Source organism: Esox lucius, chromosome 7 (assembly GCF_011004845.1).
Source record: "Esox lucius isolate fEsoLuc1 chromosome 7, fEsoLuc1.pri, whole genome shotgun sequence".
NCBI lineage: Eukaryota > Metazoa > Chordata > Actinopteri > Esociformes > Esocidae > Esox > Esox lucius.
This window is the reverse complement of record NC_047575.1, coordinates 8,301,456-8,319,612: the sequence shown is the minus strand read 5'-3', so window position 1 is coordinate 8,319,612 and position 18,157 is coordinate 8,301,456. Positions and strand designations below refer to the sequence as shown.

General features: G+C 38.2%; 1 protein-coding gene across 1 annotated transcript in view; it reads right to left on the bottom strand.

The window, feature by feature from the left end:
* Positions 1-1,767: 1,767 nt before the first annotated feature.
* LOC105030015 (platelet-derived growth factor receptor beta) overlaps positions 1,768-18,157 on the bottom strand; it is a 32,826-nt gene continuing 16,436 nt past the window's right edge. The window contains exons 18-23 of the mRNA XM_010903644.4: positions 11,067-11,189; positions 10,390-10,501; positions 9,802-9,901; positions 9,581-9,686; positions 8,161-8,444; positions 1,768-2,243 (exon numbers count right to left, since the gene is read on the bottom strand). Of these exons, the coding sequence (XP_010901946.2) occupies positions 2,054-2,243; positions 8,161-8,444; positions 9,581-9,686; positions 9,802-9,901; positions 10,390-10,501; positions 11,067-11,189 (915 nt within the window). The 3' untranslated portion in view covers positions 1,768-2,053. The remainder of the gene's footprint in view (positions 2,244-8,160; positions 8,445-9,580; positions 9,687-9,801; positions 9,902-10,389; positions 10,502-11,066; positions 11,190-18,157) is intronic.

The window sequence follows — 18,157 nt, the reverse complement described above, 5'->3', positions numbered from 1 at the left end:
GGTGTGGCAACAGTGAATATTACCTAATATGAAGGTATGCATAATTATTAGGGAGCTTCATGACCTCAAGTAAATTGGGCCAAAAAAAGATATTTAACTGACATTGAAAAGTCAGAAATTCTGAAAGGCTTTTCAGACAGATGCAACTATTGAAATAGCTAAACTATTGAGGCGTGTCATCTTGACAATCAAGGGTTTTGTTGTGAATAGTCAACTGGGGTGCAAAAAATGCATGGAGAAGAAAAGATGCGAATTAACAGCAAAATACTTGAGAATAATTAAACGTGAAGCTACCAGGAACCCATTATCTTCCAGTGCCACCATATTCCAGAACTGCAACCGACCTGGAGTGTAAATAATGATGCAATCAGAATACTCACTTGCCTAATAATTGTGCATGCAATGTATCTATATATATAAATATAAATGTCTATATATACACTACCGTTCAGAAGTTTGGGGACACAATAAAATGTCTTTGTTTTTTAAAGAAATTAAAAATGTTTTTCTGTTAAAATTGATCAGAAAGACGTATATGTGTATATGTATATGTGTATATAGTGTATATGTTATTAATGTTGGAAATGACTATTGTAGCTGGAAACTGAATAATTACATAGGCATACAGAGGCCCATAGTTAGCAACCATCAGTCTAATGCAAGTTTATTATTTTAAAAGGCAAATTGATTATTAGAAAACTATTTTGTAATTATGTCAGCACTGCTGAAAACTGTTGTACTGATTTAAAAAGAAATACAACTGGCCTTCTTTAGACTAGTTGAGTATCTGGAGCATCAGCAATTGTGGCCCAAAATGGCAAAAATAAAGAACTTTCTTCTGAATCTCATCAGTCTATTCTTGTTCTGAGAAAGGAAAGCTATTCCATGTGACAAATTGCCACGAAACTGAAGATCTGTGTACTCCCTTCACAGAACAGTACAAACCGTCCCTAGCCAGAATAGAATGAGTGTGAGGCCCCGGTTCACAAGTGAGCAAGAAGATAAATATTTTAGAGTGTCTAGTTTGAGAAACAGGTGCCTCACATGTTCTCAACTGCCAGCTTCATTAAATTGGAGCCATTTCCTCCTACAGCAGGAAAATTACCCAAAGCACAGCTCCAAACAATGCGAGAACTATTTATGGAAGAAGCAATCAGCTGGTATTCTGTCTACAATGAACCCTATTGAGCTGTTGTGGGAGCAGTTTGACTGTACGGTATGTAAGAAGTACCAATCAAGCCAATCCAACTTGTGGGAGGTGCTTCAGGAAGCATGGCGTGAAAGTGAAATCTCTTCTCAACAATATGACAACTAGAATTCCAAAGGTCTGCAAGGCTGTAATTGAAGCAAATGGAGGATTCTTTGATGAAGGCAAAGTTTGAAGGACATAATTATGTCATTTAAAAATTATTATTTCTTTATTTCCTATTAATTTTGCTATTTCCTATACAAACCTATTTAATGTTTGTTTTCATGGAAAAAAAGGACATTTCTGAGTAAGCACAAACTTTTGAACGGTAATGTATATATTTGTCTGTTACAGTTTGACAACTTTAATTACAATCCCATTCCCCAAAAAGTTGGGACGCTTTGTAAAATTGTTATAAAAACAGAATGCAAAGATGTGCAAATCATTTACACCCTACATTCAATAAAAAATAGTACAATGACAACATATCAAATGTTTAAACAGAATTATTTTATTGTTTACTTATTGAATTTTCAATTAAATACAGGGATAAATGATTTGCACATCATTGCATTAGGATTTTATGTGCATTTTACACAGCGTCCCAACTTTCTTTGGAAACAGGGATGTATAATGCAGGTTCAGTATTTTCAACTTGTGGTTAAAATTTTCATGTTTTGGCATCCAGTATGAAGACAGTCAAATGTGCAAAAACACTTAGCTGAAAACTAAAATATGATTTACTCTAAGTCTTAGAATGTAGTTGGTACTGACTTGTAAAACTTCCTTCTTACATATGCATATAAAGCATGTGCCAAATTGTCCTGTACAGTGGACACCTCGGACAATACCTCTGTAGTTTGGCTACAGAAAACTCTCCTCCACTTCAGACATGCTTGAAGACTGGGGGATCTTTTCTTGAGTGGGGACAGGCACATCTTCCTCTGCGTTGGGGTTATCTACCTCTGTGCTGCTTACTGTTTCTTTTAGGAATATTTCTGGCCCATCAAGGGGGGTTGGGTCAGTATCAATCTGGTTGGTTATGCTCGAAGGCCTAACATTGGAAAGTAGAGAAGATGTATTTTGATTTATTACTGTTTTAAAAATATCAGAGGAAAATATATACACTGGCATTATCATAAAAAATGTCAATATCAGCTGCCAATTATGAATAGCAACAAGCAAGACAAAAAAAAAAAACAGCATAAGAAAAGCTTTGAAAGCAGCATTGCAGCACCCATGAGGCAGTGTCAAATTGGGCAATTTTCAAAGGCTGCTTCTGATTCACACAGTCACACTCTTCCTGTGGCAAACTGGCAGCCACAGAGTTGAGAGTTAAGGGGTTTACATATTTGCAGTGGTGTCATGTGTGTATTGGTATATGTGAAGGAACTTAATGTGCTTCCCTACATAAGGCAACACGCTAGTACCATGGGGTGATAACTAGAAACATCTACATCTACAATCTGTTCATCTATTTGTTCTTTGAACTCCTCTAGACAGGTCCTTGAATTTTGGGTTGGCTTTGAGTGAAATAAATGACTTTTTCTTCTTATTGCTGGGTTGGTTAGCATGAATAAGACTGAGATTTCAGCTTCTATGTGATTTCATTTGCTGCTAGAAGAGATGATACATATATAAAATGTATTTGTATTCCTAAAAATGCCTTAAAATGAAAATGTACCAGTGTTTAAGTCTGCATGTTGCTGGTGAGGTCCAGCCGACATATATATACACAGTGGGGAGAACAAGTAGTTGATAAATCCAGAAAATCACATTGTATGATTTTTATTGCATGACATAAATATTTGATCACCTACCAACCAGTAAGAATTCCGGCTCTCACAGACCTGTTTTTTTTTTTTTAAGAAGCCCTCCTGTTCTCCACTCATTACATGTATTAACTGCTCCTATTTGAACTTGTATAAAAGACACCTGTCCACACACTCAATCAAACAGACTCCAACCTCTCCACATTGGCCAAGACCAAAGAGCTGTGTAAGGACATCAGGCTAAAATTGTAGACCTGCACAAGGCTGGGATGGGCTACAGGACAATAGGCAAGCAGCTTGGTGAGAAGGCAACAACTGTTGGCGCAATAATTAGAAAATGGAAGAAGTTCAAGAGGACGGTCAATCTCCCTCGGTCTGGGGCTCCATGCAAGATCTCACCTTTTTGATCTAAACTCCACTCGCCGTGTTTGGAGGAAGAAGAAGGATGAGTACAACCCTAAGAACACCATCTCAGCCGTGAAGCATGGAGGTGGAAACATCATTCTTTGGGGATGCTTTTCTGCAAAGGGGACAGGACGACTGCACCGTATTGAGGGGAGGATGGATGGGGCCATGTATCGTGAGATCTTGGCCAACAACCACCTTCCCTCAGTAAGAGCATTGAAGATGTGTCATGGCTGGGTCTTCCAGCATGACAACGACCTGAAACACACAGCCAGGGCTGAGGAGTGGCCTAACCAGTCTCCAGACCTGAATCCAATAGAAAATATTTGGAGGGAGCTGAAAGTCCGTATTGCCCAGTGATAGCTCCAAAACCTGAAGGAGAAGGTCTGAATGGAGGAGTGGGCCAAAATCCCTGTTGCAATGTGTGCAAACCTGGTCAAGAACTACAGGAAACATATGATCTCTGTAATTGCAAACAAAGGTTTCTGTACCAAATATTAAGTTCTGCTTTTCTGATGTATCAAATACTTATGTCATGCAATAAAATGCAAATACAATGTGATTTTCTGGATTTTTTTTTAGATTCCGTCACTCACAGTTGAAGAGTGCCTATGATAAAAATGACAGAGTTCTACATGCTTTGTAAGTGGGAAAACCTGCAAAATCGGCAGTGTATCAAATACTTGTTCTCCCCACTGTATATATATATATATATATATATATATAAACTATAATAAAAACAATAAATACAATTGTATTATTCCTATAATAAAACCCAGTTCAAAACTTGAATTTCCTAAATTGGTGGTAAACATATCTTCCATAAAAACTCCCATAAATATATTAGAAAGAGTCTCAAAGTCAACGTAAAAAATGTATTATAATAATATAGCGTTCTGTAGATGGTAGCTCTTTATTCTTACACACACCGATCAGCCATAACATTATGACCACTGACAGGTAAAGTGAATTACACTGATAATCTTGTTTTCATGGCACATGTCAGTGGTTGGGAAATATTAGGCAGCACGTGAACATTCTGTCCTCAAAGTTGATGTGTTAGAAGCAGGAAAAATTGGCAAACGTAAGGACCTGAGCGACTTTGACAAGGGCCAAATTTTGATGGTTAGACAATTGGGTCAGATCATCTCCAAAACTGCAGCCCTTGTGGGGTGTTCCCAGTCTGCAGTGGTCAGTACCTATCAAAAGTGGTCTAAGGAAGGAAAAGAGGTAAACCGGCGACAGGATCCTGGGCGGCCAAGGCTCATTGATGCACATATAACATTTACTCAGGGCTAGCGCTCACCCCAACAAACACAGGAACTATCAGCCTGTGGTTAATCTAATCTCCCTTAAAGCTTTGGTACCCTGCCTCCTCCTCTTCATCACAGAATGACAGCAGCCAGGTTACTTTATGATACTTAAAGGAGAGGTTTGCTATTTTTGATCCTGGGGCCTTTTTTCAGATTATCTATCCTAATCCTGGACTGTGAAGACATAATTTTTTGGAATCCTGTATACCAGTATCTCCTCCACGTAGGCAACAACCATCCACCATCAACTGACCCCCCCCCCATCACCAGCCTCTGTGTCTAGAACTGCATGTATTGCTTGCACTGCGAAAGGGGATAAAAACGAATGTAGTTGAGTATCCCGCTGTAGAAACGTTACTCATGACTACAAAATGATCAGGTTGGAACCCATTATCTTGTCCTTCCTCATATCTGTTATAGCTAGAAAAAGAACGAGTAGAACTCAACCTAACACACACACTAACCACAACAATTTGATATCTATTTCACATCAACAACAAACTACCATGACAAACTGTCATCAAGCACATGACACTTGTTCTCCTATATATTTGATTCCTAACAAACAAGTCATTTTTTATTAATTCTCTAATTAGTACATATAAACTTGATTTCATGTTCTTAACCAAAACACGGCTAGACAAAAATAGCTGCCCAGCAGATCTTATAGAGTCAGTTCCTACAAATTATAATGTAATAGCTGACAAGAAAAGGGGTGGAGTAGTTGCTTTATTTAGTGACAATGACAATGACAATGTATCAATGAAAGCAGACATAATTTGGTGATCTATCAACTGTATTAAAATGCACAGCTCGTGTTCTGCTATTAACCATTAGCAGGCCACCAAAACACTCTGCAAATGTCTTTGATGACTATTCTGAACTACAGTCCATTATTTGCACTGAATTTGACTGTCTAATTCTGACTAGTGATGTTAATATTCGTATGGATAAGGTCAACAACAGGAGTACTAAAGAACTCTATACCATTTTAGACACTTTTCGACAGTCTCAGCATGTCAAAGGACCCTAGTATAATTAAGGACACACCTTGAATCTAGTTATTACTAAAGGTCTTGAACTCAAATGGATACTTTGACACTTTCCAATCAGGATTTTGGACCCATCATCTCATTGAGACTGCCCTTGTTAAACTTTTAAATAAAATTTGTCTAAACACTAATTCTCATAAAATGTTGATCCTAGTAGAATTGGTCCTTAGAGCCGTGTTTGACACAGTTGACAATACAATACTGCTAGACAGACTGGATTCCTGGGTTGGTTTTAGTGACGTGGTCTTTTATTGCCCTTTATTGGTTTGAGTCTTATTTACAAGACAGGGAATACGTTATCTCCATAGGAAACTACATATCTGGGATGTGGAGTTCCGGAACGCTCTATCCTAATGAGCCTACTATCACCTTAAAGCATAGCTAAAATACGAGGATTCATGCATAGACAAGATCTAAAAAAACATATATTTTATCTCCAGTAGGTTGGACTACTGTAATGGCCTTTCTTCAGATCTCTCTACAAAAAGCCCACAGGAAATTGCAGCTCATTCAGAACGCTGCTGTTCAAGTTTGAACAAAAACAAAAAAAGCTAAAAAACATTACATCAGTTCGAAGGTCTCTGCTCTGGCTTTCTGTATCACATTTTAAGATTATTGCTACTCATCTATAAATCACAAAATGGTTCAGGGCCAAGTTACATCTCAGACCTCTCTCAATAGGAAGCCTCTAGAGCACTCAGGTCATCGGAGTCGGATCTGCTAACTGTTCCCAGAGTAAGGTCAAAGGTTGGTGAGGCAGGATTTAGTCATTATGCTGAACAGAGCTGGAACAAACTGCCTGAAAATCTTAGACTTGCTCCAACGTTGACCACTTCTAAATCTTGGTAAAAAAAAAAAAATATTCAACTGCCCTTTATTAATCTTTTAATTATCTTTTGATTGGTGTAATTCTGTGCTTTTTTTATGTGACGGTGCGAGTGACAAAATGAGGCAGTGCAAAAAAAAAGGAAGACAAAACGGTTCAATACTTTGTCTAGAGAAGGGAAACACACCTTGTGTTCAGAACAAGAAACAGTAATCAGTGCTGCACTGTGACTAACAGAACCAATATATACTGAACTAATGACTACGTGACAACAGGTGTGTCCTCGGGGTGCACCTCTGACATCACTCTCCGCCTGGTGGTTCGTAGACCGGCGATGTGGAACGCCGGATAGGAAGAGGAGCTGCGGTGCCACGTGAAGCAGACGTTTTCTTTTAATGCTTTGCTTTTATGCTGAATGTATTTCTCCGGCACCTTGAATTGCCTCATGTATTAAATTTGCTATTCATATAAACTTGCCTTGGATTTGACTGGTTTGAAATTAGTCAACATTTCCCAGCACTCCTTTTCAACCTTGTCAGTCTTAGAGGTTTGATCTTTGACCCTTCTGATCTAGATCCTACCTAATATAAATAATTTAATTTAGGCTTTGTCCCATGTCTTTGACAAGATGTGATCACATTGACCTGAATAACTGTAAATACATGAGCCAAATCATTATGACCACATGCCTAATTTGCTGTTGGTCCTCCTTGTGCCGCCAAAGCAGTACCGATCCACCGAGGCATGGACCCTACGACCTTGCGGTCCATCCTGGAGCTATCATTTCCCCAAGTAAACAGCGCACACTTACACGGCCATCCATGTGATGTTAAAGAAAACCTGACTCATCAGACCAGGCTACCTTCTTCCACTGCTCCAAGGACCAGTTCTGACGCTTGTGTGCCCATTGTAGGCCCATACGCAGCAGGATGCGATGTTGTGACACATTTATCCCATAATAACCATCATTTAACATTTTCTGTGACTTGTGCCACAGTGGACCTTCTGTCGGTTCAGACCAGACGGGATAGCTTTCATTGCCCTTGCGCATCTGTTGTTAGATATTTGATTGCACATTAGTAAAATAAATATTTTTTATTACTGCACATAATATGTTGAGTCTCCTTTATTGTTTACATTTTTTGCACACCTACTATCGCACTTGTATTTATTTTGTGTTTATAAAAGTAAAATTAAAAAGGGTTATTTCCCTTGAAGCTGGCATTCCTCTTTTCGAATGGGGGGCGACATTTGGAAATCTTGCCTGGGGGGCCAGATTGGCCAGAAATGCCCTTGGTCCTAGTCACAATCTGTTTAATCAAAACTAATTTCCCATGAATATTGTATTTATTATTAATACATTTATTATTACTGTATTTGACAATTTATGTGTCCATAAAATCACTTTGGTTACACTGTACTGTACAGAAAATGAATGACTTCTCAACATTTTATTAAATACGTTTGCTAGAGAAGTTCAAATCTTGCTCAAATGTTGATCTTCATTCTGCTTTAATATTCTTCACTCACAGAAGTAAGGCTGATTTAACCTGAAAATCTCCACACAGTTACTGTGGGCCTGTGAGAGAAGAGTCTACATTACCTTGAAATACTCTCTGTGGCTGTGTCCAGCACCTCACCACCTTCTTCTGCCTCTACAATAGCATGGATATCTGGGATGGGGATGACATATTCGGAGGGGCCTTCCTCCTTCCTTGTCTCTGCCATCTCCCTGGTCTTCCCTCTTAACTCCATGTCCTGTGCTGCTGGATCCCCTGAGGAGATATCTTCTGGGAATGCAGCCAGGTTCCCCACAGATCTTGGTTTTGTTCTGAACACAGCAGGGTGGTCGCTCTTCAGGAAGCTCTCATTCACCTGGGTGTATTTCTAGACCGGTTTGGAAAGGATACAGTGTGTAGATAGTAATATATGATGAATTAACATAATCAACATACAGTGGGGAGAACAAGTATTTGTTACACTAACGATTTTGCAGGTTTTCCTTCTTACAAAGCATGTAGAGGTCTGTAATTTTTATCATAGTTACACTTCAACTGTGAGAGACGGAATATAAAAAGAGAGCTGGGACCACAGTCTCAAAGAAAACCATTAGTAACACACTACGCCGTCATGGATTAAAATCCTGCAGCGCACACAAGGTCCCCCGGCTCAAGCCAGCGCATGTCCAGGCCCGTTTGCCAATGACCATCCTGATGATCCAGAGGAGGAATGGGAGAAGGTCATATGGCTCTACAAAAATAGAGCTTTTTGGTCTAAACTCCACTCGCCGTGTTTGGAGGAAGAAGAAGGATGAGTACAACCCCAAGAACACCATCCCAACCGTGAAGCATGGAGGTGAAAACATCATTCTTTGGGGATGCTTTTCTGCAAAGGGGACAGGACGACTGCACCGTATTGTGGGGAGGATGGATGGGGCCATTTATCGCGAGATCTTGGCCCACAACCTCCTTCCCTCAGTAAGAGCATTGAAGATGGGTCGTGGCTGGGTCTTCCATCATGACAACAACCCGAAACACATAGCCAGGGCAACTAAGGAGTGACTGCGTAAGAAGCATCTCAAGGTCTCCAGACCTGAACCCAAAAGAAAATCTTTGGAGGGAGCTGAAAGTCTGTATTTCCCAGCGATAGACCCGAAAACTGAAGGATCTGGAGAAGGTCTGTATGGAGGAGTGGGCCAAAATCCCTGCTGCAGTGTGTGCAAACCTGGTCAAGAACTACAGGAAACGTATGATCTCTGTAATTGCAAACAAAGGTTTCTGTACCAAATATTAATTTCTGCTTTTCTGATGTATCAAATACTTATGTCATGCAATAAAATGCTAATTCATTACTTAAAAATCATACAATGTGATTTTCTGGATTTTTGTTTTAGTAGTATCTATGATAAAGATTTCAGACTTCTACATGCTTCGTAAGTGGGAAAACCTGCAAAATCGGCAGTGTATCAAATACTTGTTCTCCCCACTCAACCACAGGCTTAAGGATTGTTCTGGGGATGGCACCTTTTTGTAAGTGTCGGTCAAAAGCTCTCCTATCGAATGAGACAGAGAGGCAAATGAAGGTCTCTTCTCGCATTTCTCATCCCAACATTTAGACATGACATCATAGCTGAAAGAGAAAAAAAAGTTTTTACATTTTCAGTGCAAATTTCACTTTGTTATGTTTACATAGAATCTGTTTGACTTACTACTATAAAAACCCATAAAAACCGATGGAGCCTCACATATCGTCTGTTGCATGTGTGGGTTTGGGCATCCTGTAGCCTCTTTTCAATGCAGTATAGAACTGTTCATTCATGGGAATGTCAGGATAGGGCGTTCCTCCTGAAGATGGCCAAAACACAAATACACTAATTCTCTGTTACAAAATGGTACATTGAAAATGTTTTCTGTTTCATATTTTATATTTAGACACTAGAAATCAGTTATTGTAAGATGACATTGGTTGTATGTTGGGAAATATGTGTAACAAAAATAACTCTTTTAAATCATTTATTTAATAAGTATAAGACCCGTACAGGTTAATATCTTCAATAACAGCTTTAAATCTTTGGATAAGTATGTATATGCTTTACAGGGTGATGTTAGCCCATTGTTGTTAGCAGATTTTTTTATTTTAATTTACCATTCGTAATTCAAAAGATTCATAGAATTGGTCAGGGGTTTAAATCATTTTGCAAGGCACAATATATATCCCATATAATTAATGGATTCGCAAATAATGAAATATCACTAGTCTGTACTATATCTAATGGGAATAAACAAATCTATAATAAACATAATCAGTTCTAGGCAAAAACTATTGTATTTACCTAGACTGAAGATTTCCCAAAGCAGAATGCCAAAAGACCAAACATCGCTGAATGTTGTATAGAGGTTCTGGAAGATACTTTCTGGAGCCATCCACTTCAGTGGCAGGAATGTCTACATCAAACAGTGAGTAATCCATATTAGGGTATGACAAGTACAATACAGAATTACAGATGCCATTGTAGTTTTGGTATAGTGACATAAATGGACATTCCACAGTTTGACCCAAGTCGCTGGAAAGCTGTTTTAGAGCCTCCCCAGATCTATGAACCAAAAATCTAAAAGCAAAGAAAACCTCAGTGGAAAGAGTCTATAGCCCTTATCCAATAATTCAACCACATTTTTGGCAACAACAACTGCAACCCAATGGGAAGTATTACCATTTAAAAACCCTCAGAACAGCCCTTGTGCCAGCCTTTTAATATGAAACGTATGTTTTGCTCAAGAGGTACAGAATTAAACAGTAAAACAGCAGAGTCTAATAGTAAAAAACAAGCTAAAAGGTAATGCCTAGCAGCAATTGGCCTCAAATCTGCCCACATGTGCTGTATGTTGTGTTCTTTCACTTAAACAGAACACAATGACTGTTTGCTGTTTGTTCCTAATTTTCCCTTCTTTATCAACAATTTTTAAATGGCCTGTATATAAATATACAGAAAAGCTAAACAAATGAACTCACACTGCCTTTGGCTACATAGTTGGAGTCGTTCATGACGTCACGAGCCAGGCCAAAGTCACAGATTTTAACCAGCTTTCCCTCACAGATGAGCACATTTCTGGCAGCCAGGTCGCGGTGAACACACTGTGAAGACATTAAAACAGTGTCATACAGATTCAGTAAACACATCTCTTAGGAATTCATATTTGATGATAAATGTTTTGACGTGATATGAATGGCAATTGACATGATCTGCTATTTTTTGTCTCCATTTGCTTGTTTGTATTTTTATTTTAATTTTTTTATTCAAACTGTCTGTCATAGCATTTTAGACAAATGGGAGTTTAACTCCCATAACTTAAAAAAGGAATCTATCAGAAACTTCTACATTCTACAGTTCCCAAAATCTATATGTTACTAAGTGAAAACCACAATATTATAGCAAGATATCATAATTTAGAATTTACAAGATATTACAAGATATCATCAATTTGAATTTAACAGTTCTGTTGTATGAGAATACAGCGAAAAGAGAGATAAGCCTCATCTTCCACTACTCTATGTTGCCGTTGAGGGGTGATGTCGGTAGGTGGGATGGACTTCAATGTCTACATTGATTAGTTTTCAGTGTCTACTTGTAGGGCCAGTTTTATGGACACAAATAAAATCTAGTCCTTGACAAAAAATCAAGCTCAATGGAAAATCTCCATTGAGCTTGATATTTTAGTTTGGCACATAATGATTTGAAAAATTACAGTATACTTTTGTATCTATTTCTTCCTTTATAAAGTTATGCTATAATTAGTTAGTTAAAATTCAGACAATGGTGCAACTTCACTCAGAGACAAACATGGATAGTGGTAAGTGGTTATTTAAAAATGAATAGGCGGGAGAGTGGCTATATTGCCTGACAACACTTCAGGCATCACCTTCTAACATCAATGTGATGTAGTGTATGTCGGTTCCCTATGTCTAAACTGTTTTAAAATTGCTGAACATGCATTAGGGGAACCTAGAGTGGCAGAAGTAAAAAATGTGTCTCTTCAAAAGAAACTTCCTAATATTTGTTTTTAAACTTTCTATTTACAACTGTAGCCGTATGCGTTTTTCCGATTGCAGTAAAGGCCTTTTACACTTCGATTTATTTATTTTTTCAAATACTTTTTTTATAAACTATATACTCATAATTAAATGGCTAAGATATCCATGGTATGGACATATTAAAGGTCTGGTAAACATAGTTTTGCAGTCCTCTTAAAAATCTATGTCAGTACTTTGATATGTAAAATCTAGATGGGCTCAAAACATGTACCAATGGTGCCTTCAGAAAGGGTTCAGACCCTTCCACTTTCTTCACATTTTGCTGTGTTATAGATTTTGCTATCAATCTACACACAATACCTCATAAAGATAACATTTTTGTTAATATTATTTGCACAAAATTATAGCTGAGACCTATGTAATGAGTAAAATATATAAAAAAATAAATACAATCACAGTGAACAATAAACAAACATCATTATCATTATCACACATTTACATTTCCTTACAGACTCCAGGACATTAAGATTAATGCTACTTTTCAAAGCATTCCATGAGTGGAGTGTGTAATAGCCAAAATCTGTGCCAGCCAAATGAAGTACATGAAAGACAATGATTAGTGCAAAGGTTTGCACTAGTAACAAAACTCAATACTTTATGATAGACTACATTTACAGGTTTCAATCCTGACAATGATGCATGCATATGCTGTATCACATCAGTATAGTCAAGCACTGAAATGAAACTGGCCTGTACAATTTATTTTCTGTGTTGAGATGACATAATCCATTTAAACTCCCAGATTCTTAAAGGGATTGTTCGTCCAAAATGTATATTTTTCTAAAAGTCCACTTCAAAAAAATATTCAGAAGCCACATTGATAATTAGCATTGTTAGCATCGTCCAAATTCATGAATGGAAATGGTTTGTACTGCTATCGCAAAGCTGCATTGCAAGTGGAAAACTACTCCAAAACACTTCAAACTACATTCAGTAATCTGTCGTGGTAGCATTGATTTTTTAAACTGTACACTGAAGAAACAGCTGGCGGAACTAGGTGAATTCAAACTGCCACTAGCAAACTATTTCCTATAGCCACCATACACAGCACCATCCTCCAATAGGTTGAGTCTTGAGTTGCAAATATTCAGAAATACAGGATATTTGTTTATTACAAATATTATTTATTTAACTATTAAACTAGGCAAGTGAGGCTAAACATCCTTAAATGTCAGCACATTTGCATATTATGAGAACAGGATCGTGTTCTATAACAAACGCGTCAAGTGTTGTAATCTTGAGATAATCAATTATTGACTTTGGGACCTTGAAAAAAGTATATATTTACACCGATCAGCCATAACATTATGACCACTGACAGGTGAAGTGAATAACACTGATAATCTCATCATCATGGCACCTGTCAGTGGGTGGGATATATTAGGCAGCAGGTGAACATTTTGTCCTCAAAGTTGATGTGTTAGAAGCAGGAAAAATGGGCAAGCATAAGGATCTGAGTAACTTTGACAAGGGCCAAATTGTGATGGCTAGGAGACTGGGTCAGAGCATCTCCAAAAATGCAACCCTTGTGGGGAGTTCCCGGTCTGCAGTGGTCAGTACCAATCAAAAGTTTTCCAAGGGAGGAAAAGCGGTGAACTGGTGGCAGGGTCATGGGTGGCCAAGGCTCAATGATGCACGTGGGGAGTGGCTGGCCCGTGTGGTACAATCGAACAGATGAGCTACTGTAGCTCAAATTGCTGAAAAAGTTCATGCTGGTACTGATAGAAAGGTGTCAGAACACACAATGCATCGCAATTTGTTGCCTGTGCTGACCCCTGTCCAATGCCGAAAATGCTAACAATGGACACGTGACCATTAGAACTGGACCACGGAGCAATAAAAGTAGGAGGCTTGATCTGATGAATCACGCTTTCTTTCACATCACATGGATGGCCAGGTGCATGTGCTTCGCTTACCTGGAGAACACATGGCACCAGGAATGATTTGAGGAACACAACAACGAGTTAAAGGTGTTGACTTTGCCTCTAAATTCCCCAGATCTCAATCCAATTGAGCATCTGTGGGATGTGCTGGAAACAGGTCCGTTCAATGGAGGCCCCACCTCAGGAGGGCCTTCTGTCTAGCTACTCTACTATAAAGCCCTGATTGATTGACTGCTGCATAGATGGTTGTCCTTCTGGCCGGTTCTCCCATTTCTGCATAGAAACTCTGAAGCTGTGGCCGTTTACATCATTTTTGGAGGATTTTGCAAAGTCCTCCTTACAGAACTCAGCCAATTGAGTGAGATTTGATGGGTTTCTGGTATGTACTGGCCGCTACATGTCCTGCCACTGCATCTGATTAATAGCAGTACTTTGATTTGGCCAATCCGAAACACAAATCTTCTTTGTCCTGAGCCACTCTTTGATATAATTCCATGATAGCTTTGGGTTGTCCTCATGTTGGAAAACCATTTTCTTTAACTCCTTGACTAATTTCCTGAAGTTTTGTTAAAAAATACCTTGTTACACCTCAGAATTCTTGATGATGAGCAGTTGACCAGGTCCATTGGAGGAAAATCAGGCCCAGATCTTGACATTCCCACCACTATGCTTGAAGGTTTGGAAGGTTGATTTGGTGGTAGGCTGTGTTTCACCAAACATAGCAGTATTGATTGTGTGGAATCTGAGCATTAATTATAAAGTTTTCACACAGTATTAAGACAATATGAATGTTTGTTTCATTGCAAGTGAATAGGTGCCTAGATAAATAGAACAACAGAAACATCTGTGTTATCTGTAGGCTGCGCTCTGATAACCACAGGAATCTTTACATTGACCATCTGGCATGGGGGTTACTGTCTTGGAAACATGATCTTTGCTAGGTAGACACACATTTCAATATATATATCAGGTTGTAACCAGCATTACAGTGAAAAGATATTGGACATTCATTAAAATAGGACAAATCTGCTGCATTAATCCAATAAATACTTAATGTATTTTCTCCCTTAATTTGTGCGGGTTCTCTATTATTTAACCACTATACATTACTTCTAAAATCTAACAATTGTGACTCCTCTGCCCAGAGTATGGACTCCCAGAAACCTTCATGTTTGTCCAGTCACCCTAACCCTTCTGATGTCCTCTCAGATCTCCTTTACTTTTGGCATGGTGTGTTTTGCATGTACCTATGCAAAACACACCATGCCATGGGTAACACCAAACTGACCAGGTTTCTTTTCTCAAATTATCTGAGTCGTGCCCAAACACTTTCCTAAAAATCCCTCCTTTGATTTGTTAATTTAGTACCCAATAATTTACCAAACTGATAATTTTACTTACAGTACTTGATTTAACAAATGCAACACTTACTGTACTTTTCACCTGCACTAATTACTAAGCAGCACTGTGTGGTCCCCTGTAGATCACTAGGTTGGATTAATTCTGACTAAGGTTCAGTATGAAAATGATTGTGCTCACTACTGGATAAATATTCTTTAAGGAACTAAAATCATTCCATGTCATTAAAAGTCACTACAATAATATTGTTGCAATATTTAGCCATCATTATAACTGAATCTCCATCCCGCAGGTATTTGCTGGACTGCGTAATCGGAGCTGGCCAAGAAGAACAAATGTCTCTGAATGAGTGCCACTTGATACTTTTTGTCTTAAGCGACATGGTCTCCCATACAGGGGACCAGTGTTTGAGACTTGCTGCCGTCAAAGCAAGTTATGCATTAGGATTTATTTAGGATAGACAAAAACTTTGCTGGCCATAACCTTCAGAAGCTATATTATAGTAAGCCTAAAATAAAATTGTCTACGGATATATTATTTTTCTGATGGATTTTCAAAGTATGCATCCGTGCATGCTTTTTGGGGTTACAGTTATGCTCATAGGTTTGCATACCGTGGCAGAAATTGTGAAATTTTGGTATTGATTTTGAAAATATGACTGATGATGCAAAAAAAAAAAAGGATTGGATCAAATGAAGCCATTCATTATCACATAGTTGTTTGGCTCCTTTTGAAATCAGAATGATAACAGAAATCACCCAAATGGCCCTGATCAAAAGTTGACTTACGCTTGAGTGTTTGGCCTTGTTACAGACACACACAGGTTAAAATGCCAATTAAAGGTGAATTTCCCACACCTGTGGCTTTTTAAATTGCAATTAATGTCTGTGTATAAATAGTCAATGAGCTCTCAAGTGGATGCACTGAGCAGGCTAGATACTGAGCCATGGGGAGCAGAAAAGAACTGTCAAAAAACCTGCGTAACAAGGTTACAGAACTTTATAAAGATTGAAAAGGATATAAAAAGAAATCCAAAGCCTGGCAAATGCCAGTCAATACTGTTCAATCACTTATTAAGAAGTAGAAAATTCAGGAATCTCTTGATACCAAGCCAAGGTCAGGTAGACCAAGAAATATTTCAGCCAAAACTGCCAGAAGAATTGTTTGGGATACAAAGAAAAACCCACAGGTAACCTCAAGAGATATACAGGCTGGTCTGAAAAAAGATGGTGTGGTTGTTTCAAGGAGCACAATATGACGATACTAGAACAAAAATGAGCTGCATTCTCGAGTTGCCAGAAAGAAGCCTTTACCAATGCCACAAAAAAGCCCGGTTACAATATGCCCTACAACACCTTGACACGCCTCACAACTTTTGGCACACTGTAATTTGGAGTGACGAGACCAAATTAGAGCTTTATGGTCACATAAAAAATTTGAAGGTTCTGGAGTGGCCATCACAGTCTCCTGACCTTAATATCATTGAGCCACTCTGGGGAGATCTCAAACGTGCGGTTCATACAAGACGACCCAAGACTTTGCATGACCTGGAGACATTTTTCCAAGATTAATGGGCAGATATACCACCTGCATGAATTTGGGGCCTCATAGGCATCTATTACGAAAGACTGCATGATTTCATTAATGCTAAAGGGGGCAATATACAGTTTTAAGAACTATTGGTATGCAGACTTTTGAACAGGGGTAATTTAAGTTATTTCCTTTGTTTCCATGTTTTGTTTTATGATTGTACAATTCTGTTATAACCTACAGTTGAATGTGAATCCCATAAGAAATAAAATACATTTGTTTTGCCTGCTCACTAAGGTTTTCTTTCAAAATGGTATATATATTACCAATTCTCCAGGGGTATGCAAACTTTTGAGCACAATTGTATATAGTATAGATCACAACCCCTTTGGCAGTAAAAGAGGAGGGGTTTCCACGATTCTCTTGTCTTTTCATTTGGCAAAAAAATCTGTTATTGTCCCCTACATTATATATATGTATCAATGTCATTCATGAATGAAAGAAAAATGAACGTTGTTGTGCTATGAAATGAAATAGCTTTGGCAGTGTAAAGTTAATCTACAGTCTCACTAGCAATTGCTCAATTCTTATGACTATTCCAAGTTGTTATACAGGTAACAAACTGAGATTAGGAGCATTCCCTTTAAGAGTGTGCTTCTAATCTCAGCTTGTTACATGCATAAAAGATACCTGGGAGCCAGAAATATTTCTGATTGAGAGGGGATCAAATACTTATTTCACTGATTAAAATACAAATCAATTTATAACATGGATATATATATATATATATATAATTTAAATAAATACTTTTTTGGAGACCAAAGAAACTTCCCAAACAGAGCTGTGGATTATAGCTTTCTAAATCCTGTCTAATTAATTGAGTTTTCCAAGTTGCACCACAAGCATTTGACGTTTATCCAGCATTGTCAATTTTGGCATAATATCTATAACAATTTGTCTTTATTTGGCTTCCCAAATAAAATTAAAACTGGAGTCAGGGAGAATTTGGAGAGCCATGGCAAAGTTGCAAATGTATTACAGTAAAGCTACTGAACTTTGTGCCAAATTTTGCACTGCATATGAATACAATGCTGTTGGATGCATTTGTGGCAACATGGTTTTGTGTGAAATCAAAGTGTTATGTATGTTAATGACGATGATGTGCATGCCCATAGCATCGGCTAAACTGTCTGAGGCCATAAAACTTAGAAAGAATATGCATTTTCCTATATAGTTATA